Consider the following 25372-nt stretch of genomic DNA (forward strand, 5'->3'; position numbering starts at 1 on the left):
CCCATGGGTGAGGAGACACCACTGTGCTGCTGGCAACGGCAGGCAGAAAGTCCTCTCCCCAGGTACCCCCAGTCCCGCCGCCAGCACCGCCCGGGCAAAGCCTGGCCCCGCTGGCTCTCAGCCCGGGGGCGGCGGGCAGGGCGACCTGCTGCCTGCCCTGCAGCGGGGCTTCGCGTCCCCCTCACCGCAGAGCGCCGGCCAACGCAGCCCCGCCAGGCACTGCTTACGCGCCTCAGCCCTGCGGCCCCGCTCCCCCGGGCTTCGAGGGAACTGGCTACAAAACCACAGCCGGTCCTTGGGGGGCAAAAAAGTCAAACTCCTCTCGGTGCCGTGCGGGGCCCAAGACGCTGCGGGAAGTGCCTTTTGGGGGAGCGCGAAGCTTTGGCGTCAGTGGGAGACTCGCTCTGGCCTGGGGCTGTTCTTAGTGAGGCGGCTGGAAAACGCCTCCGAGGCGAGAAAGCGAGCGCTCACCAGAGATACAGAACTGGACAGATCAAGAAGTCAAGATTTTGCATTCCAACTATCTATAGGAAATAGGGTTTTTTTATTATTTCAAGTTTTCATAAAAATCCATAATTATTGAAATCAAAGTTACAGAAGAAAGTTCGTAACTTTTTATTGATTTTATTTCTTTTTTCTTTCTTTTTTTCCCCCCTCTGTTGTTTTTCCCTCTGAGAGTTATATCTGACACCAGAGTCCATCAGACAAAGTCCTTACAAACACAGGAGTCCTGAAGACATCGGCTGAATGTTTTCCTGGTACAAAGAAGAAGAGGAAGAGAAAGAGGTGGTGACAGTGCGGGCGCAGTGGGTTCAGACAGGGGCGGAGGGCGTGGTGGAAGGAGAGAGGTCGGTATGTTTGTAGCAATGTTTGTTTTTTAATTATTTTTTATTTGTTCATTTGTTCTTTTTTTTTTTTTAAAAAAAAAACCACCATTATTATTTGCAAATTGTTGCCTGGTTAAATCATTTTCATGTTGAACTTGCGCGGCGCGTCGGCAGAGCTGATGCCCGCGTCGGACTTGCGTGGCACGTACTCGATTTCGATGTTGTGCTTGGTGTTGCCTTTCCCCCGGCTCCACAGGAAGAGGAGCACCAGACAGAAGAGGACGACGCCCAGGAAGGAAATGAAGCCCATGGTGGTGGCGATGATGAGAGTCTTGATGTCAAAGGGGAAAGGCACGGTGGCGCGCGTGCTGTTGGCATCGCTCTCGTTGGGCTGGTTGGAGATGAACGCGAAGGTCTTGTTGGGCTGGTGGGGCCAGTCGGGGGAGTAGCTGCGCACGTGCAGGTGGGCCAGCATGGTGTCGTTGCCACCCGCGTTGCTGGCGATGCATAGGTAGGTGCCATTGTCCTGGATCTGGGCGTAGCGCACCTCCAGTGTGCCGTCAGGGAAGACAGTGAGCCGCCCGTTGGTTTTGGTAGAGATGAGGTGCTTCCGGGGAGAGAGCCACATGATGGTGGGGGGCGGGTCCCCATCTGCCCGGCAGACAAAATGGACCGTGTGGCCTTCGTCCACAAAGATCTGCTGAGGTTTGCGGTCCCGTATCCGTGCTCGGCGGCAGGTGAAATAGTTGGGCAGGAGGACATCGGGGAAGTCTTTGAACTCCTTGCCCTGGACGAACTCGGGGGTGGAGCAGGTGGGCTGCTGCTTGTTGAAGTTCAACCTCCATCGCCGCCGGAAAACCCAGAGCAGCCGACAGTCGCAGGCTAAGGGGTTGTTGTCGAGGATGAGCGTCTCCAGGTTGCCCACCGAGTGGAAGGCCGACTCCTCCAGGGTGGTCAGCAAATTCCCCGACACGTTCAGGATGCGCAGGTAATTGAGGCCGCGGAAGGCAAAGGGCTCGACCGTGGTGAGCTGCCCTCCCACCAGCTGGATCTCCTGCAGCCTGAGCAGGTCATGGAGCATGGAGCCCTCGATGGTGACAATGGGGTTGTAGGACAGGTTCAGGAACCGGAGGTAAACCAAGTGCCTCACCGACACATACGGGATGGACGTCAGGTTGCAGTGGGTGATGGACAAGGAGGTCAGGTTCAACCCGTAGAGGCAGTTGGACGTCATAGTGTCCAGATAGGGCCAGTGTGAGATCTCGAGGACCTTGAGCCGGTACAGCCTCTTGAATGAGTAATCCCGGATGGTGTTGATGTTCAGATGGCGCAGCCGCAGCACGATCAAGCCGTGAAGGTGAGACAGGGCCTCCGTGGGGATGGAGGTCAGGTTGCATTTCTCCAGGGTCAGCTGCTCCAGGCTGTTGAGGCCACTGAAGGCCCGGTGGGAGATGTAGACAAGGTCGTTGTCCCCCACCTCCAAAGACTTCAGGTTGTACAAGTCCTGGAACATGTAGTCTAGGAGGATCACAATTTTGTTCTCACTAATGTCTAGCTTGGTAAGGTTGCTGAGTCCGGTAAACACCCCCAAGGGGATCAGCTTGAGTCTGTTACTCCTGAGCCCCAGCGTCCTGAGGTTGAAGAGGTTGTTGAAAGCCCCAGGTTCAATGGCACTGATAATGTTCTCATTTAGCTCCAGCTCCTCCAGGTGAGGGTAGTTGGCAAATTCATCCTGGTTGAGTGTCTTGATGCGGTTCTTGCCCAAGTCCAGCAGCTTGGTCTCGGTGGGGATCCCCTCTGGCACGACCATGAATCGCTTCCGGTGGCACAGGACGGCGCGCTCCTGGGCAGAGCACTCGCAGCGCGGCGGGCAGCCCGTGGCGGAGCCGGACAGGATGGATCCCAGCATCAGGAGGAGAATTGGCTGCCAGCAGGCCAGGATTGGGCTGCGCATACTCGCCTCCCCAGCTACCATCCTATCTCTCACCTGCAGGTAACACGGGGGAGAGAAAGAGCAAGGTGGACGTGAGCAAACGATGGGCATGACCGTGGCAAAAGGCTTACCGTCCTGGTAGAGCTGACGTTAAGGCGAAAGGCAGGCACCGCCGAGGCAGAGCGGAGGTTCTCATTTCCCAGCTGAAATCCAGCCCAAGACCATTTCGCCTCCCCACCCCCCAACGTTCCACTTGATGATTGAACGTGTACAGACTTTGAGTGGAAAGCCTTGAGGAATCTGTGTCAGACAGACCTCGCTTCCTCGGCTTCTTAAAAAAAAAAAAAATTAATACTAAACATATCTATCTACATCCTATTTTAAGCTTTTGAAATTATTCCCTTCCCTGTAGATGGAGCCTGAATATAAACGCTGCTTTGCAGAGGAGCTGAGCGCGGGATCGAGCATCTGGGGGAACCCCGCTTGGGGTGGGCTGGCAGCGGGGTGTCCGAGCAGGGAGCGACGGCAATAGCTCCGTGGGAACCAGCCCCCTTCCTCTGTGCTCCCCCAGGCTCCGCGGCAGTCCGGGCTCGGCGCGTCCCCCCGGGTTAGTCCCTTGCCTCCCGCCACGCCTGCCTGCGAGGTGCAGACCCGCGCCGCTCCCCTCTGAGAAACAGCAACCGGTCAGTCTAGCTGCGGAGTGAGCCACAGCCGGGCGTGAGGGCCGGGGGGTCTGCCTGGGCTCAGCTGGGAAAGGCCTGGCTCCTCCTGCCTTCCCTGGGGAGGGCTGGGAGACCTCCTCGGGGGTCCTGGTCTGGCTTGTGCCCCAGCCCAGAACCGCCCCGGGCCATCGGCAGGCGGAAGCGAACGCTCCCTGTCGCGCTGCCTCTGTTGCGTTTATTTCCTTGTTGTTCAAGCTGTTATGAGGGATCAAATCATATTAATATTGCATATTAGATGTACAGCTACTCCAGACCGTGTTTATATCTATTGTTATGTGTACGCCCTGCATTACTTCCACTAATGCTATTTATGGCTATCACTGAATATACTCAATACATTACTTCCATTGGCTCCGTTTGTATCCATCATTATATATCCTGTGCATTACTTTCCCTGCTCTGGCACTATTTATGGGTCTGGTACGCATTCTGTGCATTACTTCCATTGCGTCTGTTTATATTCATCATTTCATACAGATATATGACCCAAGTATAGCTTTTGTTCCCAAAAAATTATTCAAAAATTTCTTTGCAAGATGCGAGGATGAAAGATGATGGGCTGGCCATAAAAACCTCCACCAGCACCATCTCGGAAACCACCAGGCCTTGGCACACCAGGCGCTCCGGCTGTGAGGTCCCGGAGTCCCCACAGAAATCCTCCCGTGGTTTTGTCCCGGCTTGCTGTCCTTCTCCAGCCCCTTTCCCTGCTACCTCTGCAGCACGGCTGCTCGCTGGGGACCACCCAAAGCACGTCACCCCCAAAATGAAGGGGTGCGGTGCCAGGACCTGCTCCCGCACAGCTCCCTGGCAGCAGTGCTGAGCTCCCTCCTGCACGTCCCAGTCCGGTGGAAACATTTCCAGTGGGTTCGCTTGGGCGTGGGCCAGGCTGCAAAGAGCCATTTGCCGTATTTACAATTCATCACCTCCCATGTCATCACCTCCCTAGTGCTGACGGTGCTGGGCAGCCTTACAAACACGAGCAGGGCTGCCGCTACTGTTGCGATGCCGCTGGGGCCGGGACCTGCTGGAGGGATGTGCCAGCGTCCCGAGACCGGGAAGCACCGCCAGTTGGCAGCTCTCGGGCAAAGGGCTGCACGTGGATTTGCTCCCCACGCCGCCGTCTCTCCCCGCGGGCAGCACGTGGCCGGCGAAAGCCCCCTCCTCCCGCCCGCGAGGTGCCGGCGGCTCTGCTGCTCCCACGACCCGCTTGCCAACGCGCGCCGGCTCGCTCGCAGCCTCCCTCGGCCGGTGTTTCTCAGAAACCAATTCCTGCTCCTCACAGCCGTGCTGAGAAAGCCATCAAAGAAAGCAAAACAATGCATGCAAAACAACATACGGTCTAAGGGGCTTAATTATAGCAGGGCTGAAAAGACTTCAGCTCATTAGCGTGCCAGGCAGCCGGCCTTATTTGGCTGTTCTGTGCTGAAATTTCAGCTCTGCCCGCGCGTGCAGCCGCGCGCTGGTCCCTGCAGGGTGGGGGTGAGAGCCGAATCCTGCCGCAGGGCCCACGCACAGCTCCCGCGTCAGCCCGGACCCCCCTCGGGCCAAATTCTGCCTCTCTACTAGCGGGAAGGGGATTGCGCCTGCACCATGTTTGGTCCCGTGCTGTTGTCCCCGCACCGGCCCTCGGCAGAGGGCCAGCGGCCGGAGCTGCTGGGAGCGATGCGGTGTCGATGGCTAAAATACAAGCAAAGAAGTGATAGATGAATGAAGCAAAAGCTGCATGGCGTTAAAGGTGAGACAAGCCCACTTGTGTAGAATTAAAGTCTAGACACACCTCACATGTTATTAGTTCTCAGCTAAATTTAAATCCGTGATAAATACAATTCCTGACAAAAAACATCTGTAATCTTAATAGCCAGAGCCACAGAAGAGCTTTGGGAGAAAGACAATGAATAAGCTGAAAAATTCTGGGCTAAGATGAGCTTTAAATCACTTCTAGTTCCCATTTACCTCTGGCTGTTTCAGAGAGGAATATTTGTGCCACAAGGTGAGGCGGATATTAAGAGGTGCCCTTCTAAAAATGACTCAAATTGTGATTTTTTTTGTGTGAGCTGATGTCAACAACCCGCGCATGGCTTTCCAGCGACCGTCGCACACCCCCGCAGCGGCTGGACTCGCGTCACATCAGCAAAGCCCAGCCCAAAGTCCGGGCTGGCCTCTGCCGCCACACGGTGCCGCGGTGCCCCGCGCCGGGGCTGCGGGTGCCGGCCGGGCGCGGGGCTGCGGCCGCCTCGGATGGGCTGGGGTGGCTCTGGGGACAGGGCTTGGTGTCGCCGGGGGAGAGACGGCGGTGGCTGCTCTCAGCAATTGCTGCCTGCAGGGAACTGGGAAGTGACTGAGACAAAGCACCACCAAGGGCTTTCCAAAAACTGAAGCTCTCCTCGCTCTGCTCTGAGGAGGACCGTGAAGCGAGCCCCAGCACCCCTCCAGGGGTGCCAGGCAGGATCAGGCCACGTGGCTGTGACGCACAGGCCAGGCCAGCGTGAACGTGGCTCTCACTTCTCACATTAAAAAAAAAGAATCAGGAAGAAAGGAGCAGCTGTCGGACTCGCTGCCTTTAGGCAATGAGCAAACCAGTGCAAACCAAAGCAAAAATCATGCCCAGAGCCATGGCATCCTCTGACCCCTGTCCTCACCACCCTGCTGCCTGGGGCGAGGGCTCCAAAGTACAAGCTAGACTTGGGGAAGCTGCTAGACTTGGCCCAAGAGGCGCAGATGGGCGCACTGGTGCTAAATGCAGCAGGACCTGCTGAGTGTCCCCGGCTGGGATTAGTGCTGGGAGGGAAGATGCTATTCTGGGCCTGTGCCTGGAAACGCAGCCCGGGGCCGGGCTGGAGTGCTGACGTGCGTGGGGTTCGCTCTGTCGTGACAAGCACAGGCTGCCCCGGCGCGGGTGGAACCGCTCGGGGGAAACCAAACCCAGGCGATGACCCAGGAGGGAGCCCAGGCTCTGCACCTGGGTTTGCTCCCGAGGCGGCTGCTGCCCTCCTGCCCGAGGGGTGGGCAGCACGCCTGGCCGTGCCCTCCGCTGTCACCTCCGTCCCTGGGCTGTCCCCTGCTCACCGCCCCACAGGGGTGCCCAGCGGTCGGGGCCGGGCCGGTGCTCCTCAGCACTGCGCGATCTGCCACGCCGACAGCGAGTGAGTGGCAAAAATCCCCGAGTCAGCGATAACCCCCACCTGGCAGCCATAAATTACCGTGTGGGAGACGTCCACCCTTGAACCAGATGCTTTTGAGAGCATCGAACAACAACAGGCAATTTAGGATGAAGCGAGCCGTATCCCCGGGGAGGGGGGTCCACAGTGCTGTGGGGGCTCAGCAGGGCGGGGGGACGCGTCCCCACCCCGTCCGTCCCTGCAGGAGCCGACCTTGCTGCGGTGCCGCGGCAGCACCGCTGGTGCTCCCAGCGCCACACAGGAGCGAGCCTCACCCCAGCAGCACTGGGCACCCACACTGGGCTGCGGTGTGGGTGCGGGCATGGGTGCGGATCAGCCACGGGCTCACCCCCATCTCTGGCCTGCTGGCTTCGCACAAAGCTGCCGAGACACAGCTCTCGGAGCCAGTGCTCTCGTCTCCTCTAAGCTGCTCCCGCTAAATCAAATTTTATTGAACTTGACTACATTTTAGAGATAAAGACTCCAGGTTTACAAATAAATATTTAACAACCTTTCCTGCTGCTAAAAGAGTTGCTTATCCAGACCCCGGGCTCTGCACTAAGTGTTCCTGTAGCTAGCTGCAAAGCAGCAAAACAAAGGGAGAAGCTTTAATGTGCCAAACACGTTCGTGCCCATCTCCTCCTCTCTCCATCATTCCCCCTGCGTCCCGCGCGCACTGGTGGGCCCTTTTGCTTTGTCTCTCCTTCCTCCCCACCCCACCTGCTCCCTCCTCCTCCTCTCTCCCCACCCAGTCCCTGGAGCGCAGGCACTGGCAGTAGCTGCTCTCCTCCCCGGTGCCCGGGGATGGTCAGGGGGTGGCTGGGAGCAGAGGCCGGCGCGCAGGGCAGAGGGGGTTTCCCCCGGGAGCACGCTGCTTCACACGGGTAAAAAGAAACCGAAGAGGGAGAGCCTAAAGTGAGCCCCGAGCGCTGCCAGGGCTGGCTGGTGGGCGGCTGGAGCCACAGCGCTGGCCTGGGTGATGGAAAGCTGCCGCCGCTTCCTCTGGGCCTTCACTAATGGACGGGCTGTTAACGAAGGGCATGAAAACAGGCCGCCGCAGTGCAAAGGGCTGCCCCGTGTCCCGTCCTGGCCCCAAATCCTCCAGAAGCAGCACAGGAGGGAGTGAGAAGTGGGGAAGAAATGGGCAGAAGCTGAGAAGGACCCCTCCAGCTGTGCCTTGTTCAGGGTGGGGGACACAGGAGCACGTCGTGCAAGGCAATGAAGCACGGCAGGTCAGCCAGAGAGGAGCCCGCCCCCAGCCCCACAGCTGCCCGGGGCACCAGCTCCCGCTCACCCACGTGAAGGCAGGACTCTCCAGCCGGGAGCCTTTGCTCAGCCTTCTGAAGTATCTGCTTTCAGCTGCTGCGAGGCGGGAGCCTGGAATAGGTGTGCCGCAACCTGATCTGCTCTGGCAGTTGCTCTGAGGCTGTAAAAGAGCACCAAGAAGTATTTAAGATGCAAATCCCCTTCCGGCAGGGACAGGGCCTGGCTGGCACCAGACGCCCACAGCAGCCAGCCCGCCGGACTGCCCTGCAAAGGCGTTTCCTTGGGGCAACGGGCTCTTCCACCCAAAACGTGGTGCCCCCAGCGCCGCAGGGGATTAAGTCAGGGAAGCACCAAGCCAAAGGGAAGGAGAGCAGAAAAAAGGGGATGCACAGGGGAGGAGAAGAGCTCTGAAGTGGGCTGAGGGGCCGGGACGCTGGAAGGGGGAGGCTTTGGCCCAGCTGTCCACTGGTTTAGCTCCAGGCTGTGGATCTGCTTGACCCCCACGCAGGGACAACGGTGGAGGTGGAGGGGCAACCGGTGGAGAGTGGTTTTCAGGCTCGGCAGGCAGGTTATCAGAGCAGGGCGATGGGAGGGAGATCCTGGTTGTCTCTGCAGGATGCTGAAGCTCTGAGCGGTTTTTGCTGAGGCTGTTTCTTGCTGTGATCACATCTGTGCAAGAGCTGCTCACCCGCCTCACACCTTTGCTTCTAACGTCTCTTCTCTCTCTTTGGCTGCACATGCTTCGCTGCCCCATCAGCAAAGAAAACATCCTGACAAGTGATCAATAAGTAATTGCAAAGGCAGCTGTGGATGCCAGGGGTGTAAAGCCCTGAGCTAGCAAGAGATAAACGAGGAGTGTAAGGGTGCAGCGCACCGTGGAGCTCGGGCTCGGAGCCAGCCACGCTCCCCTACTCATCGACTGAGGTGGCCGGGACGCGGGCTGGCCCACCGCTGCCGCAGCCGCTGCCGGTTGGTGGTTCAACGCTTCCCATGTCGGGCAAACCGGGAGGAGGCTGATTTTTTTCTGCTTGCGAGACGAAGAGCAGGAGAGCTGTGTTTGCTGGGGCAATATCTCCCAAGGGTTGGCCGTGGGACGCCAGCACCGGAGACGTTTCGGGCTGGGTCAGCAGCAGAGCAGGAGGATGGTGTGTGCTGGGAAGGACGTGCACCAGCTAGCTGAATGGGGCTTCTCCTTTTTTTCTTTCTTTATTTCAGCAAATCTCCTTGGGATTCCTGTCTCCGTGGCCGTGGGCTGCGTCACCAGGATGTTTTAGGTGCTCACCCGAAGACACCCAGCTCAGCAGGCACTCAGTGATGAGCGAACGCTGGGTGGAGGAGGCTTCAGTATAGCACGAGGGTCTCTGTAGATGTTTTTTCTTCTCTGTCGGTAGCTGTGAAAGGAGGATGGAAAAAACTCGGGCTCCTCTTAGGGCTATGGAAACATTTGCACCGGAGAGGTGAAAGAAAGGTCTGTCCAATGAGTGTCTTCCGGGAGAGCCGCCAGGGTCACGATGACATTGCGAAGGCATCCCCTGCGCTCCGCCTCGGCGCGCCTGTGGCCAGCAAGGCGTCGGGGGACGAGGCCGTCCCCGCAGCGGTGCCTGCCAAGGCCCTTTGGGGAGAGCAGGGCATCGGCAGCTCCAGAGCCTGGGCCACCGTCCTGCTCCTGCTCCTGCAGGGAGGAAACTGCCTTCTCCTGCCGGCACAGCGCCGCGGGGCTGGCAGCCGCCCTTTCTTGGTGCACTCGAGGGAGGATTGTTTTTTCCTGGGAATGGGCTTGAGCGGTACCCAAACACCTTCTGCGCTCCCCTGCGCGCCCCAGGAGCGCTCCCAGCAGCCCCGCACCGGCGAGGGCCCTGCGAAGGGCCCCACCCTGGGCAGCAGGGGTAGATTTTGGGCTGGATGATGGGGGACAGCCCGGGCGGCTCAGCCGTGCTGCCCACCACGGCCCCGGTGCTGCTGGGGCGGCTCTGCGTGGCTCAGCGCGCTGCCGCGGTGCTGCTGAATCAGCCGGAGCGCAGCTGTTCGGTGCCTGGGCTAAACCCTGCGTTTGCGTCAGGGGCAGGACACCACCTGAGCTGGCATAAAAGCGGCTGGTGCAAAGTCACCCCGCTGCCAGATGGGGAGCAGATGGCATTTCTGTCTGGGCTTGCCTCGATGGTTGGTCCGGTGGCCGGTGGCTTCCCGCTCCCCCAGACCCAGGCACCGGCCCCTGCGGACGGTCCCTGTGCCGTGCCCGCGCCCGCGCCCCAGCAGCGAGGCGGGCAGGCCCTGCCAGGCTGAGCCGCTGCCCCCGGCAGTCCCGAAGCACAAACCGCTCCTGGGGGCACCGCGAAGGGCCTGGCAGGAGACACGCTGCTCCCTCCCCGCTGCTCCCTGCCTGGGGACAGCCCGTCCCCTCCTGCCACCAGCCTCTGCCAAAAGGTGTCCCAAGGCTCTGCTCAGCACCCGCAACGGGGCTGCGGCACCCAGCAGCTCCAGCGGCTCCAGCGGCAGAGCACGGCCACAAGCAGAGCTGAGGGGGCACCCCGGTGCCTTCTGCCCTCCCTTACGCAGGGCTGGCTCGGCAGGAGAGTGAACGCCAGCCCAGCCCGACCCCCCGGCCCTGTGAGCAGCCTGGCCCCACAGGGCCACGAGGGGACATCGCCGAGGCCTGGGGATGTGACCCCTCTAATAGCCACGAGTCCGAGCCGCTGGGTCCCCACTGTGTCCCTGACAATGCTTGAAGGCAGAAACCCGGGATCAAAGTCCCAAACGCTGCGCAGCCGCAGCAAGCGGGGGCCAGCGAGCGCGTCCCGAGCCTGCGGTGCTACAGAGCAACGCCGCTGCCAGGCACCGGTCACGTTCCTTACGTTTAACTTAAGCTTAGACCGTACTTACGGCACCACTTTTGTTCCCATGGCACATCCCTTAAATACCCCCACAACCGCCACAGGACACCTAGAGAAGTACAAGAGCTGCTCTGGAGCGCTGCGTCTTCCCCTGGAAACCTCTGGGATAACAGCAAGAGAACTTCAGAGGACATAAACCCGGCACCTTCGCTGACTCCAGGGAAACCTGCTGATTTACCTCCCTGTAGGACCGGCCCTGACATTTTTATACTGCTGCCTAAAATAAGCGGCCTCAGAAGCCTTTCGGGAGAGGCTGACCGCAGCCCAGCCCCGCGAAGATGGCTCTGTGATCGCCCATCGGCGGGACAAGCTGCACGGGGCAATGAGAGTGCATGTGCCGTGCTGGCCGGACCAGTGGCCCCGGCAGTGCCGGGCGGCATCGGCAGAGCCGTCCCTGCCCTGTCTCCCGCGGGGACACGGGGGCAGAGCAGGGCGGCGGGCTCGGGCAGGGGCACGGCTGTGTTTCAAGGCGCTGTGAGAGACAAAAGCCCCGGTCCTCTCCGTCCACCTCCTTTCCCGACTCCTTCCCGCAAGCCCGATCTCTCTTTCGCCCCCTTCCAGTTATTATTAAGTTTCATTCACATAATAACAAATTTAGTGCCGCAGGAATTTCCAGGAAGAGAGACGTGGAGAAAAAAGGGAGCCAAAGAAAGCATGAGCGATGGCAAACGCGGAGAGAAGATTCCTCTCGCCAGCCTGGCCTTCTCTGTGCTGATTTACATATATAATTCTTTTTTCTCTCCCCCTTTCTCGCTTGTTTGATTTTTGCATTATTTATGGCTTGTCTTCAGGGCCTGTATTTGCTGTTATTGTTTCATTCAACAATAAAATAGATTAGATAAAAACAAACTGTGCTGAGCCACGGCTGAGCCCGCCTGTCCTGCAGTCGGCCGTACCCACGAAGCCGGGCAGTGCCAGCCAGCCGGGGACAGGGGGTCACCGCCTCACCAGCCCTTCCCAGCCCAAATCCCCGCAGGGCAGGCGCTGCGGGATGTGGCCTGCCCGGGATTCGGGCTCCAGGTGCTGCCAGCCCCAGGGATATGCATCCCCTGCAGGTACGGGGGCTGCGCACAGAGCTCCTGGGGTCCCGGCACTGCCCCCAAACCTCAGACCCCCCCCAAGCAAGAAGGAAAAGGTGGGAAATGCTGGTTGAGAGGAGAAAACGAAGCATTGGAAACTCTGGGATTTTTTGGGGTAATTTCATGAAAACCAACACACTGATTTCACTAGCGAGGGTGCCCCAAGCTGAGCTGGCGCTGGCTGCGGGTGCTGTGCCCCAGCAAATGTCAGCCCCAGGCGCTTTGGGAACGCGTCCCGGGAGGTGCAGCACCATCCCGCAGCGTTGTGCCGGGGAAGGGCTCGGCGCAGGGCTGCGAAGCAGCTGGAGCAGGGGCAAAAAGCACAATTGGTTTAATGCCTAGGGTAAGGGCTGTCAGCACGCCGTCAGCCTCAGCCGCACCGCGGGGAGCCGGGCCGTTCCCCGGCCTTTTCTGTCTTCCAGCGGGCGATCGCGCTGAGCCCGTGGGCACGGAGAAAAAGGAGGGACCGTGGGGATGGAGCCGTTCCCCCGCTGCCCTTGACGGAGGGCTGCTTTGGGGTGGTTTTGTTGTGTTCCGCTTGAGCTGAAAGAGATGCTTTCCACCCCTTCCTCCTTCTCCCCAGTGATGTTGATAATAATACAGAGCCTGCACTCTGGGCTATATGTGAGAACAAAAGTAATCACGGGGAAATACAGTGCATAGAAATTAAATCGGAAACACAAGGCCAGGGTTTCCATTTCGGTTCAGCTTCTATATCGTTTCCCATTGAAAAGGATAAACAGGCTGAGCACAAATCAGTTTAATGGCAGCACCTAATGGCAGCGCAATTCCATGTTTCCCAGAGCAAATCGTAGCTCAGGCCCAAAGCGGCAGCGTGAGACGCAGACGCCAGCTCCGTGGGACGGCCACGGCACGGCACGGCCCCAGCTGAGCATTGGGGGGCCCGCGGGGCCCCCGCAGGACTTGCTGCCTTCGGCAGCAGTGCTGAAATAACCTGGTTCACCAGGGCGCAAGAGGGGCTGGTGTCCCTCTCCGGGCTTGGGGAGTCCGGTGGGCCCTCGCCTGCCCCATTCCCAGCAGAGACGAGGTGTCCCACTGGGTGCCCCTCACGTCCCTGAGCTCCCGGCGGCAGACTCGGACCCACCGGGAGCTTGCAGATCTGCGCCAGGCTGCTCCCCCAGCATGGGCCGGGCAAGGAGGTTTTCACGCTGCTCACCACCGTGGCCCTAATTCCTTTCCTCCTTCTGGCTCCCGCAGTGCCTGTTCATTTAAAGCACGGCTACAGCTAACATTTATTTTTTCTACCTAATCCTCATTGCTGTGCCCCGCTCCGTGGTACAACGCACGAGCCGCTTGCCAGCGGAGCTGGGGCAGAAGCAAGCCGCCAGGCCAGTGCTCGCCCGTAATGCTCACCCAAAACGCCCTCCCTGGCTCCCCAGGCTCACATTTTGGGTTAGACCACAACAATTTGGCTTTCTGTGACTGCCCCCAGTCCAAAGGGGTGTTGGGGAAAGGCCGGGTTCAGGTACGCGAGAGAGAGGTTTGTCCACGTGCCGGTGCGGAAGGTAAGAAGAGTGAGTGCTCAGACGTTCCTCGCCACCCCCAGATTGCCTCCAAGGTCTAAATCAGTTGTTTCCCATTTCACACTCGACATCTCAAATCCAAACAAAGAGCTGAAAGAATAGATCACGTCAAAATATTTCTGCTTCTCCCTCCTACGAGAATTCCCCATCAGAGACCAATCCAATTAAGGTGCTGGTTATGAAATTAACCGTAATTACAAGAGCGATATTTAATGTTTTGCATTCTGATGAAGGAACGGAATGGAAATGACAAAAAAAACACCACGTGGGTCCTACCGAGATAACTAAGAGCAATGTGGGGCGGTGGGGGGGAAAGGGCTGCCAGGGGAGCAAGGGCTGTGCAGGGTGGCAGGGGCTGGGCTGCACCAGGGGCGCCCGGCCCAGGGACCCCACAGCAGCAAGGGCAGGGGCTGGGTGCTCACGGACACGTCCCTCAGGGAGCAGGGGCCAGCCTGTCCCCAAAAGCAGGGGATCAGCCCAGCCTGACGGCTCCCGGTGGGTATTTTGCCATTTGAGCGTCACTTGGATGCTGTTGGGCTGCAGGAACCGCGTCCCGGGAGGCACAGCCCAGTCCTGCACCTCCTCACCCTGTCCCCAGTCCCTGCGGGGACCCTCATCCGCAGGACTGTCCCCAGCTCTGGACACCGACCCCACCCCTGAGACAAGGGACATGAGAGCTTCAGTGGGCAAAGCCTTTGGCCTCTGGCCGGGACACCTGGGTCCTCCTCTGGAGCCCAGGAGAGTCATGTCCACGTGTGGACACATGTCCACTGCAGGATGCCGGCTGACCAGCTTATAGAGACACGTGAAAAAAATCATGGAAGAAAACATGCAGGACGGCTGAACAGAAGCCATTTCTGTGCCTAACCGGGAGAATGAGCAAACCCAAGCCAAGCTCCCCGGCCCCCGCAAGAGGGGTGCTGCCCTGCTGCCCAGCCCAGTCCCACCCTCAGTTAGGAGATGCTGTTTGCATGGGGCACGGGGCCACGGAGGGCAAGGGATGGTGGCCGAGGTGTTGGCGAGGCCAGAGGGAGGGCTGATGGAGGGGCTCATGGCAGGGCTCCCCCCAACACGGCCACGCTGCTGCCAAAGCATCGCTACAATGTGCACCCTCCTGGCAGGGCAAGGCACGCTCCGGGTGGGCTGCTGGTCACTCCTAACTGCTGCTCCCGCAAGGTGGGAATCACCGGGGTCTTGCCCCAGCACGGCCGTTAACTCCAGCGGGGGGGGCTCTGCTCAAGCTGGGCGCTCTCCCCCCGCTGTCTGCCCTTCCCGAGCCGGCCGGCGTGACCTGCTGCTCTCGGGGACGGAGGGAGCCTCACGCTCCCTGCCCGGGCTACAGAGGAGACGAGGCTCTCCGTGGCATTTATTAGCATTTCTTCAGTTGCCCGGGTCAAGGTGACAATTAACGCTGCCCGCTCAGACACGGCCACCTTTGTGTCATCTGTCTTTCTCCTGGCTCGCCGTGCCAAGGGGGGGCAGAGGCCACGCTGTGCGCTGACAGCGCTCCCGGAGCTGGGGAAGCACTGGGGGGGCTACGGCTGCTGTTTCTCCCCTTCCCAAGCCAGCCCCGACCTCAGACGCTCCTCTCCCGCTCTGCATCACACACGCCCTGACACCGTCCCAAAGGCTGCAGATCCAAACAGCCACCAAAACTGGCTGTTGGTAAGACATGTCCCCAGCCAGGGTCACCGGGAGCTGGGACACGCGGCAGAGGCACGGAGATCGCTCTCCAGGCAGCCATTCCCCTCTGCAAGCTCCAATCTTTACTCCCCCGGATAGAGATAGAGAAGGGGGAAAAAACTGACTCGGAAGAAAATTGAGGCCATGGCCTTCAGTTGCTTTCTCCCTTTTTTCTTCTTGGGTTGTTTGATTTGAGTTACGCATTTGTAGCCCTCTGCTCCCTCATCCCAGCCTTCCCTCCTACCTGACAAGCTCTTCGGGCTCTTTTCCCACCAAAAGCGACTTCTGCTCATGCTAGGATAAGCCCTGCTCCCTTCCCTTCTCGGGGTTTAGCAGAGAATGGAGGAGAGGTGCTGACTCAGTGCATTGGATGTGTTCAAGAGCCGGGCAAACACCCTCCCTCGCCAAGCTGTGCCAGGACTTGCACCGCCGGCTGTGCCCTCCTCTCGCCGGCTCCAAACCACTGCTGTGGTGGCCGGTGTCGAGCATAAAGGGTGAGCCTGGGCACACCGAGCTCACGTTAGCCTGTACCATGGAAGGAGAGTCAACCGGTGCCGCTAACACCCACCCCAGCACCAGCACTGCCCAAAGAAACTGCCCAAGGGCCACAAGCCAAGGGGGACCCCAGGGCCGGCAGGACTCAGCTGAGGTGACATGGCAAAGCATCTCTCCAGCAGTTCCCACACCTGAAGCTTCGCAAAAGAGTTGGTGGAGTTGCATTTTCCACCAGGACATTCACAGAGCTGTGCCCGTTGCAAACACGTCCTCCCCTGCCTCGCGGGGACGGGGTCCAACCTCCAGCCCCGACACAGGCGTCACCCCAGAGCTGTCACAGCAGCCCACACCCAACAACCGTCCAACACACCCGGGCCCGTCACTGCCCAGTGACAACCACATACATGAAGCAACACCTGATGGAGAGTATTAATCCTCATCGAACCACACAGGTTCAGCTGTGCTTTATAATTCAGCATCCGTAATTACACTATAATTACACTATAATTGTGGCGTTATTATAAAGTGATTTATCAACCCCTGAAATAAACCCTCAAGTTACAGGATTTTATGTATTACATACATCAAGCAGTCTAAACTTCAGCATCATTACAGTGACTGTATTAAGTAGGAAACTAAAGGAACAGTAAGTCCTTCAGTCACACTGTTAACCTTCCGATGATATGAAACAGTGGTAATTAGAGGTATCACAGAGTAATTACGTTATAGGTGTAGAGTAACTGCAGCACAGTACGGTATTACAGAAGTATAACCATTCGTTTTGTAATTAATCCCGCCGCAAAAGGGTTTGGAAAACCCGACTCTTCCCCAGGTGCTGTGAACTCAGCTCCACTACCTCCTCCCGTCGCTCCTGCCCGTCCCGCGAGAGCCTCACTGAAAGCTGGGGCTGCCCGAGCGCCCGGTGCAGGCAGGTGCCACTGCCCGCGGCCCTGCCAGCTCCGAGCTGCTGGCCGGGGGCTTACAGCCGAGAGAGGAGGAGAAGCCCCCTCCTGCTACCTGGTAACCTGCAAAGTCCCCAGCAGGGACACTGCTGCCTCCCGGGAGCGTCTGTCCCTGCCCCAGAGCGGCAGCGCTGGGGAGGGAGCGGAAGGGCCTGGCTGCGGGGAAAACTGCCCCGTGTCTGCAGGAAGACGCGGAGGCTTTAGCCCAGGGACGCATTTCTCTTGGCCTTGCTAGGCTAAAGCTTCAGAGACCACCTCTCCTCTCTGGTATTAAGCTACCGAGCCAACGTGCTCCAGGAGGGAGCCAGGAGCAGCAGGCAAGAAGGCACGGCCAGCCCAGACATCTCCTCCCACCAAGCCCCAGCCCACGCTGCTGGGATGGGCGGAGGGCTGAGCGTGCACCAGGAGAGCGAGGCTGCCCCTCGGCTCGGTGGCACCTGGGACAGGCATGGGGTGCTACTGGCCATTTGCCTGTGCAAGGGGTCCAGGAGAGGGACAAGGCGTGCACCTGAAACCGGGGGAACGGACGCGGAGGAAGGGGGTCGAACAAAGGTTTGGGCTGTGGTGCCGGCGTGGGGCTGGGATAGCTGCCTTTGGGGTGAGGCTGGGTTGGGTGGTGCTGGCAGCCCTGGTAAGGTCCACGCAGCCCCATGCCGGCGGGCTGGCTGGAGGCACGGCCTCGCCGCTGCTCCAGGGCTGTCTCTGGCAGGCGTGAATGTCAGGCCAGGGCTGCTGCAAGTGGCAGAGCAGCGAGGAGAGGGTTAAGGCTGGCGGGAGGGCTGGGGTGGGGATGTGGAAGGGATATCATTTCAGAGCGGGGCTCTGGTAGGTGGTGCAGAGGAAGGGGAGATGAAGGGAGAAGGAGCAGATCTGTGGAGTGGGGCTGCTCCTAGGGATGCCTGAACTGCTCTGCCCCATGCTTTCCCCACGGGCTGAGACCCTGGAGAACAGTGTGGGCTGGGGGGGAGCGTGGGGTTGTCACACTGGTCCCCTGCTGCAGGCCAGCAGGTAGAGTCGCTTGCTGGAAAGGGCGTTTGCTGGGGAAGGACTGTGGATGGTGACTGCTTGGGCGGTAGCTGGGCTAGCGACAGGCAGAGAGAGGCAGCAGAGCCTCAGCTTCACCAGCCAGCAGGCACCCGCGGCGAGGAGACCTGATCCCACCAGTGCCTGCTCCCTCCCTCCTAGTGCAAATCACTTTCACGGCACCAACACTCCCATTTCCTCTCAGAGGTGGCACCTCCAGTGCCTGGAGCGAACCGTGCCTCTGCCCTTCGCTCCGAGCTATTTATACATCCAAGGTGCAAGGTGAAAAATCCGGTAACCTACACACGGTATCAGAGAGCAACAAGCAATGGCACTGCCCGGGAGGGCTCCCGAAGCCCTTCTGGCCAGCAGGCTCTTGGGCATCCTCACAATCCTGGGTGCTCTGCGAAACCCCTTCAACATTAACCCCTTCTTTTTTCTGCCAGGCGCAAACCGAGGGCTGAGCCCGCGCTGGCAGCCTGACCCTCCCCAGCATCTCCAATTCTCTGGGCTGGCTCCTGTGCGTGAGACTGAGCCCAGGCGGGGGGGACCCTTCAGTGCCCCCACATCTCCCCCCGGAGCCTGAGGGATCATCCCATCCAGCAGCAACTCCCCACAGCCCCAACTCACCTACCTCCAGGCTGGGGGGCTGGTGATGGAGAGGTGAGCCCCCGCCCTGAAAAATTACCCCCCATGGCTCCTGCCTCCAACCTGGTCACTCAGGGCTGGTGAGCTCTCCCTGCCCGTATGTAACCCTTCATGTCTTTGCCTCAGGATAGGCAGAGGGCTAATTCCTCCTCTTGAATTAACCCTTGCTGGCTGGGGAGCTGGGCACAGCCTGCTTGCGGGATCCTCCTGCTCCCCAGCCAGCCCTGGCAGGTAGCGCTGTCCTGGCCATACCCTACCTGAATATGTAATCTGCTCCAGACCGGCTAACTCATCTGCTTAACTACCGGGGAAGGAGGAGAGCTCCCACATCAGGATGCAGCTCTGCGCTCCCCTCAGCACCACCGAGCCCCAGCCCTTTGCTGGGCGAGTCAGCCTCGGTGGCCGGGACCCCAGCCCCGCACCGCGGCCCCGCCTGGCTGGAAGCTGCCCTTCCCGCAGGGGCCGGGCCGGGGCTGCGGGGAACGGGCGGGGAGAGGCGCAGGGGTGCCGGGGGGGAGGTCAGCAGAGGGAAGACGCCCGGGCAGAGCAGGGCGGTGGAGGCTGGAGAACAGCAGGGCCCGGGGCACACGTTCCCCCCCGCCGAGCAGCCCCGGCAGCCCCCGGCCCCGCTGTCCCTTCCCTCCCCTCCCTCCCGGCGGTGCCCGCACAGCTCCCCCCGACCCGCACCCCGGGGCGCGGCGCAAACCCAGCACCGGCGGGCACCCGCGGCACGCACACACACACCCCCGCACCCCCCGTGCCCCCCCCGGCGCACGCACGAAGTTCCCAGCCCGGTGCCTCCGAACACCGGCGCGGGTCCAGCCCGGGGGGACGGAGCCCCCCAGCTCCCCCGCCCCGCCGGTTCCCCCAGCCCCGGTCCCCCCGCTCCAGCATCCCCGTCTCGCTCACCTGCATCTCATTCTCGCCGGCGATCTCCTTCGGTCAGAAATGGCATCTCCCCCGGCCCCCACCCCCGCCGCCAAAACCTCCACCTGCAGTAACGCAGCTCCCCCTCTCCGCAGCGACAGCTCGAGAGGCGGCGGCGCTCCCGGGTCCGAGCCGCCCCCCCAGCCCCGAGCCCGGGGGAGGGCCGGGCCGGGCACGGGGCCGCTCCGGAGCCGCCCTAGGGACGCGCGGCCACCGGCTGCCTCCGCTCCGCACCCGCCGGGCGGCGGCCGGCGGCGGCGCTGCGGGGCGGCGGCGGCATCGCCCCACCGGGGCGGGCTGGCACGGCCCGGGCTCCGCACGCCCGCTGCCGCCGGCCGGGTCTGCCGCGGCGGGGCCGGGCTGGAAGCCGCCGCCGCGCCGGCCCCCGCCTCCCCTCCGGGAGGAGCCGCCGGCGGGCGCGGGGCGGTGCGCGGAGCGGCGCGGGGACGGGAGCGGCGGCGGCGGCCAGTCCCCTCCTCCCGCCGCCGCCCCCGCTCCAGCGCGGCGAGGGGAGGCGAGAGGCGGGGGGCGCGGGGCCGGGGCTGCGGGGCGGGAGCGGCGCCCCGTCCCCCGCGGGCAGCGGGGCAGGGGAAGCGGTGCTTTTCGGGGAAGAGCCGCTGTCTCCCTCGCAGGGGCGAGAGTGCCGTGGCACCGGCCGACCGAGCGGCTGCCCCCCCGATCCGGCGGCAAACCGGGGCTGGGGACAGTCGGTGGCTGGCCGCGCCCGGCAGCCCTTGCAGAGAGGGGGGGGGCCACCGGCAGCCCCCGCTCCGCCGCCGCCGGTGCAGCCTGGTTGCTCGCAGAGGACGGACTAGAGGAGCGCTGCCGGTCGCTCTTGCTTCAGTGCCCAACCCTGCTTGAGCCTGCTGAGGGAAGATGCCAGGCTACCCTGGAGATTTCAGAGTGGTCCGTCCTACAGCAGCTACCTCTGCAAAGCGTTTTGCTCCTCTTTTTTCACTGCCCCCCCCAAGCACATGAGAGGAAAAGGGCTGCAAGGGGTGGGGGGGACGCCTCTGAGGACTCATCTGGGACCTGGTGATCCCAAAGGTCTCCTCGGAGGCTCGGCGTATGCTGAGCTGGTGGTATCTCATTCGGGACTACGTGCATGACTTCCCGAGCGCTGCCCACTGCTTCACCCCCGTCCATAACGGGCACTGATTTATCGAGCAGCATTAGCAGATTTGCCCAGCGCTGGCTCTTCCAGCGGAGGCTGATTTCTCCGGCAGTAATGGACACAAACTTTGCTTCTAATGTGCACTTTCCCCTCCTGCTTCCTCTCAGCAGGGCTCTCCTGAGGCGCTTCCCGCTCTGTCCTGCTTCTACCCGGCTGTCCCCGCAGCGTGCCTGGCCGCGGGCCAAGGCGGACCCAAGGCGACTGCACCAGGGCCCTCCATGTTGGCACGGGCTGGGGCTCTGCGGGAGTCCCTTCTCTGGGCCCCAGGAGCCTTCCCTTGGACGGCTCCTTCAGCCGGTGGGACCTTTTGAGGAACACAATGGCTTGGCCTTCCTCCACCAGCCATTTAACCAAGCCCGGGGGTGGAGATTCCCATGCAGAGCATCCCTCTGGGCAGGCCTCCCTTCCTCCCGCCTGCGAAAGCAGAGCTGCGTGCTCGCCCCAGGCTTCTCCTGGGCGATGGCATCCCCCCAGCCATGCGGCGTGCCAGAGCTGGGCCAAGTGCCCACGCATGCCTGCCATGGGGCATGGGAGCCCAGCGGCTGTCCCGAGCTCATGTCCCTGCAGCGGGCTACGAGCCCCCCTCCGCACTCCGACAGAGGCTGCTGCCTCCCCGGCGCCTGCAGCAGAGCTCGTTATCCTCCTGCTCGGCACACACGAGCTTCTGAGTGGAGCAGGAATAAACAAAGGGTAGGCACCGCGAGCTCGCCAGCTGAGGGCTGAATCACTCCCGCTCCCCGCTCTCCGCTCCCCCTCGGCACTCCTGCCCACTCCCAGGCTGTCGCCTCTCCTCCCGCGCGCGCAGTCCCCGGCTCGGCTGGGAGGGTGGGTGCCCGTCAGGCGTGCAGCTCTGCGTGGGCTTGGGCAAAGGATCCTCGTGGCAAGAAACACGGGGGGGGCGAGAGCACGTCTGCGTGCACACGCGCTCTGCTCCTGACATCAAGGAAATTCAGCCTGGCCCCTCTCAGTGGTCCTCAGACCTTTACTCAGCGCAGATCGATGCCTCTTATTATTATGGCTATTTCAGCGATGCCATCGACGTTAATAGCACTTCACAAACACAGACAAAGCCGGCAATCTGAATGTGGCCAGAAAAAACAGAGGACAAAAGATAGGCTAAGAGCTCTGAATGCTGTTTTTAATGTTTCCCCTCCCATGGTTAAAGCCCCACTAAAGTGCAGGGCACCATGTATCCAATAATAACACTCCAGAATAATTCCTGGCATTGTCTGGTGTGAGAGGGGGAAATTTCACCACAGCCCTTCCACAAAGATACGGCAAATACGCCATGCAAGCGGCGCTGGTGGCCGTGTGAGAGCGATGCTATACGCTGCCTGGAAGCAGGGGGCCTTCCAAGACCGTCTTTCCCACCTCGGCTCTGACGGCCGTCCCCACCCCGGCGGCATGGTGAATGGCAGAGGACGAGGGACTTGGCATGAAGAAGCAGAGACGAGCTTTTGGGCTAAGATAGCACCCGTGCACACCTCTCCTAAAGAAAAGTCCTGTGCAAAACCTGCCTTTTCTGTAACCTCTGCGTGTGATTTCTGACTTGGGCGGGCAGAGGGAGCGGCGCATCAGGAGAGGCGAGGGCAGCGCGGGTGCGCCAGGCGCGGCGGCGGAGCAGAGCCCTGGTTTGCTCTGCCAGCTACGCTGGTGCGTTTTGGCCTGCAGCGAGGCGAGGCAGTGGGGAGGATGGAGAGCGCAGTGAAAAGAGAGTGTCACTTAATAACCGCGCTCCTAGCTGGGCGCAGGAGCACGAAGGCCCTTATCCATGGCACCAGAGTTTACGAGGAGCTGTTATGCCTAATCTCCCCAAGATCTGCTACACCCATCAAGGAGCAGCGCTGCTATTTGGCCTTTTCCCTTCCTCCAAAAACTCTCACGGGCGACACTTCCTTACCCCAACAGCCCCAAGGGTGTCTTGGGCAAAGGCAGGTCCCAGCAGCAATAAACCCCCTTCATCTCTGCAGGAGGAACTGCGCTGGCCCCTGCACAGAAGCCCCAAAGGCTCCCCCATTTCTGCATTTATCGACCCGTCATCGTAAGCTCTGTGCTGGCAGACCCTTTGCACCCTTCTTGCCCCGAAATGCTGCCGTCGTGCAGCCCTGGTGCAGCAGTGAGCTCCTGGGACTGGCGTGGGCGATCGGGACAGCTGCCCGGGAGCGAGGCCAAGGCCCCTTCCCGCAGGGACCGGTGAGCAGCACAGCTCACCCCACACAGCACCAGAGGCCCACATCTACCTGGGACTGTCAGGTTGTCCCCAGCTCTTCACGGGCCACCGCTGGCCAGCACCTCGCCACCACAAACAACTACCACGAGGGCTGAGACCGTCCCGCACGCAGACAGTAAGGCAGCCCACCCTTAACACATGCTGGACATGAAGAGGAGCTTGAAGAGGAGCAGCGATGCAGCTCCGAGGGATAAGTTTGTAACGTTACCTGGGAGAAGGGCATCAATGGGACATTAGGAAAAAGAACAGATAACTGGGTGCTACGATTCCTGGCAAGGGGCTGCTTTTGTAGAGGGACATTCAGCTCACATAAGGGTGAGCTTCCTGCTAAGGTCCCCGAGGTGTTGTAGCACGGGTGACAGAGCGCTGGGGACAGCCAGAAGCATGCACCCAAACCTCACTGGAAGTACTGCCCTGCCCTCTCCTGTCCCCACTAACAGCCTGTGTCTATTTAGGGGATCGCGTGCTCCCTCAGTCCATTTGCAGACCACACCAAGCTGGGCGGGAGTGTTGATCTGCTGGAGGGTAGGAAGGCTCTGCAGAGGGACCTGGACAGGCTGGATCGATGGGCCGAGGCCAACTGTATGAGGTTCAACAAGGCCAAGTGCCGGGTCCTCCACTTCGGCCACAACAACCCCAGGCAACGCTACAGGCTTGGGGAAGAGGGGCTGGAAAGCTGCCCGGAGGAAAAGGACCTGGGGGTGCTGGTTGACAGCCAGCTGAACATGAGCCGGCAGTGTGCCCAGGTGGCCAAGAAGGCCAACGGCATCCTGGCCTGTATCAGAAATAGTGTGGCCAGCAGGAGCAGGGAGGTGATCGTGCCCCTGTACTCGGCACTGGTGAGGCCGCACCTCGAATATTGTGTTCAGTTTTGGGCCCCTCACCACAAGAAGGACATGGAGGTGCTGGAGCGCGTCCAGGGAAGGGCAACGAAGCTGGTGAAGGGCCTGGAGCACAAGTGTGATGAGGAGCGGCTGAGGGAACTGGGGGTGTTCAGCCTGGAGAAGAGGAGGCTGAGGGGAGACCTCATCGCGCTCTACAACTACCTGGAAGGAGGGTGTAGCGAGGTGGGTGTTGGTCTCTTCTCCCAAGTAACAAGCGATAGGACGAGAGGAAGTGGCCTCAAGTTGCGCCAAGGGAGGTTTAGATTGGACATTAGGAGAAACTTCTTTACCGAAAGAGTGGTCAGGCCTTGGAACAGGCTGCCCTGGGAAGTGGTGGAGTCACCATCCCTGGAGGTATTTAAAAGACGTGTAGATGAGGCGCTTAGGGACATGGTGTAGTGGGCATGGTGTGTTGGGTTGATGGTTGGACTGGATGATCTTAGAGGTCTTTTCCAACCTTAACGATTCTATGATTCTGTGATTCTATCTGCAGCTGCCAGCTTTGCAGTAGACATGCTTTTTTTCTCTCTCCTATCACCTTTACTCCTCACCCCGCCACAAAGACCCCCTCAGCTGGGTCAACCTCCTTCTCGCAGCATGGAGCGACTCAAAACGAGGTGCATCCTGGCCCACCAGGTGTCACTATCCCATCCTGACCTCTGTTTAGCCCCAGGCTGCAGAGGACACCATGGAGGACAGCTCCGCTTGCAAAGCCCTCATCGAACTTCTTCCTCTTTAAAACCTGCAGGGAGCAGCAAGAACATCTGGGTTGTCCATCTGCAGGGGCTCATCCCTCAGACAGATGCTCCAGCTCTTTGCCACTGCCATCCTCAGACGATAACGGGCTGTGGCAGATGGTTCCCTTCTGTTGGCAGGAGGCAGGAGTTATCCCTGCTCTGAGCTCCCTCCCTGCGAGGTGGCACCTGCACACCGCACAAGGGACCGAGCCTCCCGCCCGGGCAGCAGGGAGCGGACCTGCCCCTCAGCAGGGCTAGCTGGGACATGCTCTGACGTTCCCCAGCAGCATCTCTCTTGGTTTTGGCAGGAATTGTCCAGGAATCCCACAAAAGGTTCAGAAAGGGCTGAGCTGGCAAGAGGGAGATGGATTTTAATTACTCCCATTATTATTATAGTTCCTTTTCTTTCAGATTTTCACACTTTTGTCGTAACAAGCTGAGCTGAGAAAATACGTGCAAATGCCAGGCTGAGATAAGATGTACCACACCTTGAAGTACTGCCAGCACCAGCTCTGGGAACGCCAGATCGGCTGCCTGCCCCTCCAGCCTCCTCCCTTTGTCAGCAGCGACAGAGGGAGGGTCTGCGCCCCATCTGCCCCTGCGCACCCGGGGAGGAGGGTGCCTTTCATTTCCCACAGCTGGCTCCGTGATCCTGCCCAGTACTAACCAGTCCCTGGAGCAGGCAGCCATAACCTCCTGGCTGCTCAGGACGGGGATGGAAAGGCGACCCGGATGTCTCGTGATTGCCTTGCAGCACACATGCGCGCAGACCTCCTCTGCCCACCTCGGGGCCGACGCAGGACCTGTTCCCGAGGACAGCTGAGAGCAGCCGGCCCCTGCGGATGCAGTCAGGGGAGGAACGTGCGCTCAGAGCTGCGTGCTTGCCGCCTCGGAGGTGGTGACATTTCAGGGTGTGTGTGGGGGAGCGGGACGAAGGGGCGACGCAGGATATTCCTGCTCCCCCGTCCCCACAGCCATCTGGATGTGTGCTGATGCCTCCTCACAGCAGGCTGAGTCAGTCCAGTGGCTTCTCATTATCAGCTGGAGGGAGTCCAAACTCTGCATTGTACGGCTGCTCCTGAGCGAAATTGAGGATCGTTATCAAGTATCATCATAATGGTTTCTCTCTGTTCCGTCTTGTACTGCTCCTCGCCCTGGTCAGCTGATTGATTTGGAGCAGAAGGAGGAA

At 60.5% G+C, this 25372-nt stretch overlaps 1 protein-coding gene across 1 annotated transcript in view; it reads right to left on the minus strand.

Moving 5' to 3' along the window:
- Positions 1-612: 612 nt before the first annotated feature.
- Positions 613-25372, minus strand: part of LINGO1 (leucine rich repeat and Ig domain containing 1) — a 136383-nt gene continuing 111623 nt past the window's right edge. Inside the window, exon 5 of the mRNA XM_075160465.1 lies at positions 613-2814. Coding sequence (XP_075016566.1) covers positions 961-2802 — 1842 coding nt within the window. The 5' untranslated portion in view covers positions 2803-2814 and the 3' untranslated portion in view covers positions 613-960. The remainder of the gene's footprint in view (positions 2815-25372) is intronic.

This window comes from Calonectris borealis, chromosome 11, assembly GCF_964195595.1.
Source record: "Calonectris borealis chromosome 11, bCalBor7.hap1.2, whole genome shotgun sequence".
NCBI lineage: Eukaryota > Metazoa > Chordata > Aves > Procellariiformes > Procellariidae > Calonectris > Calonectris borealis.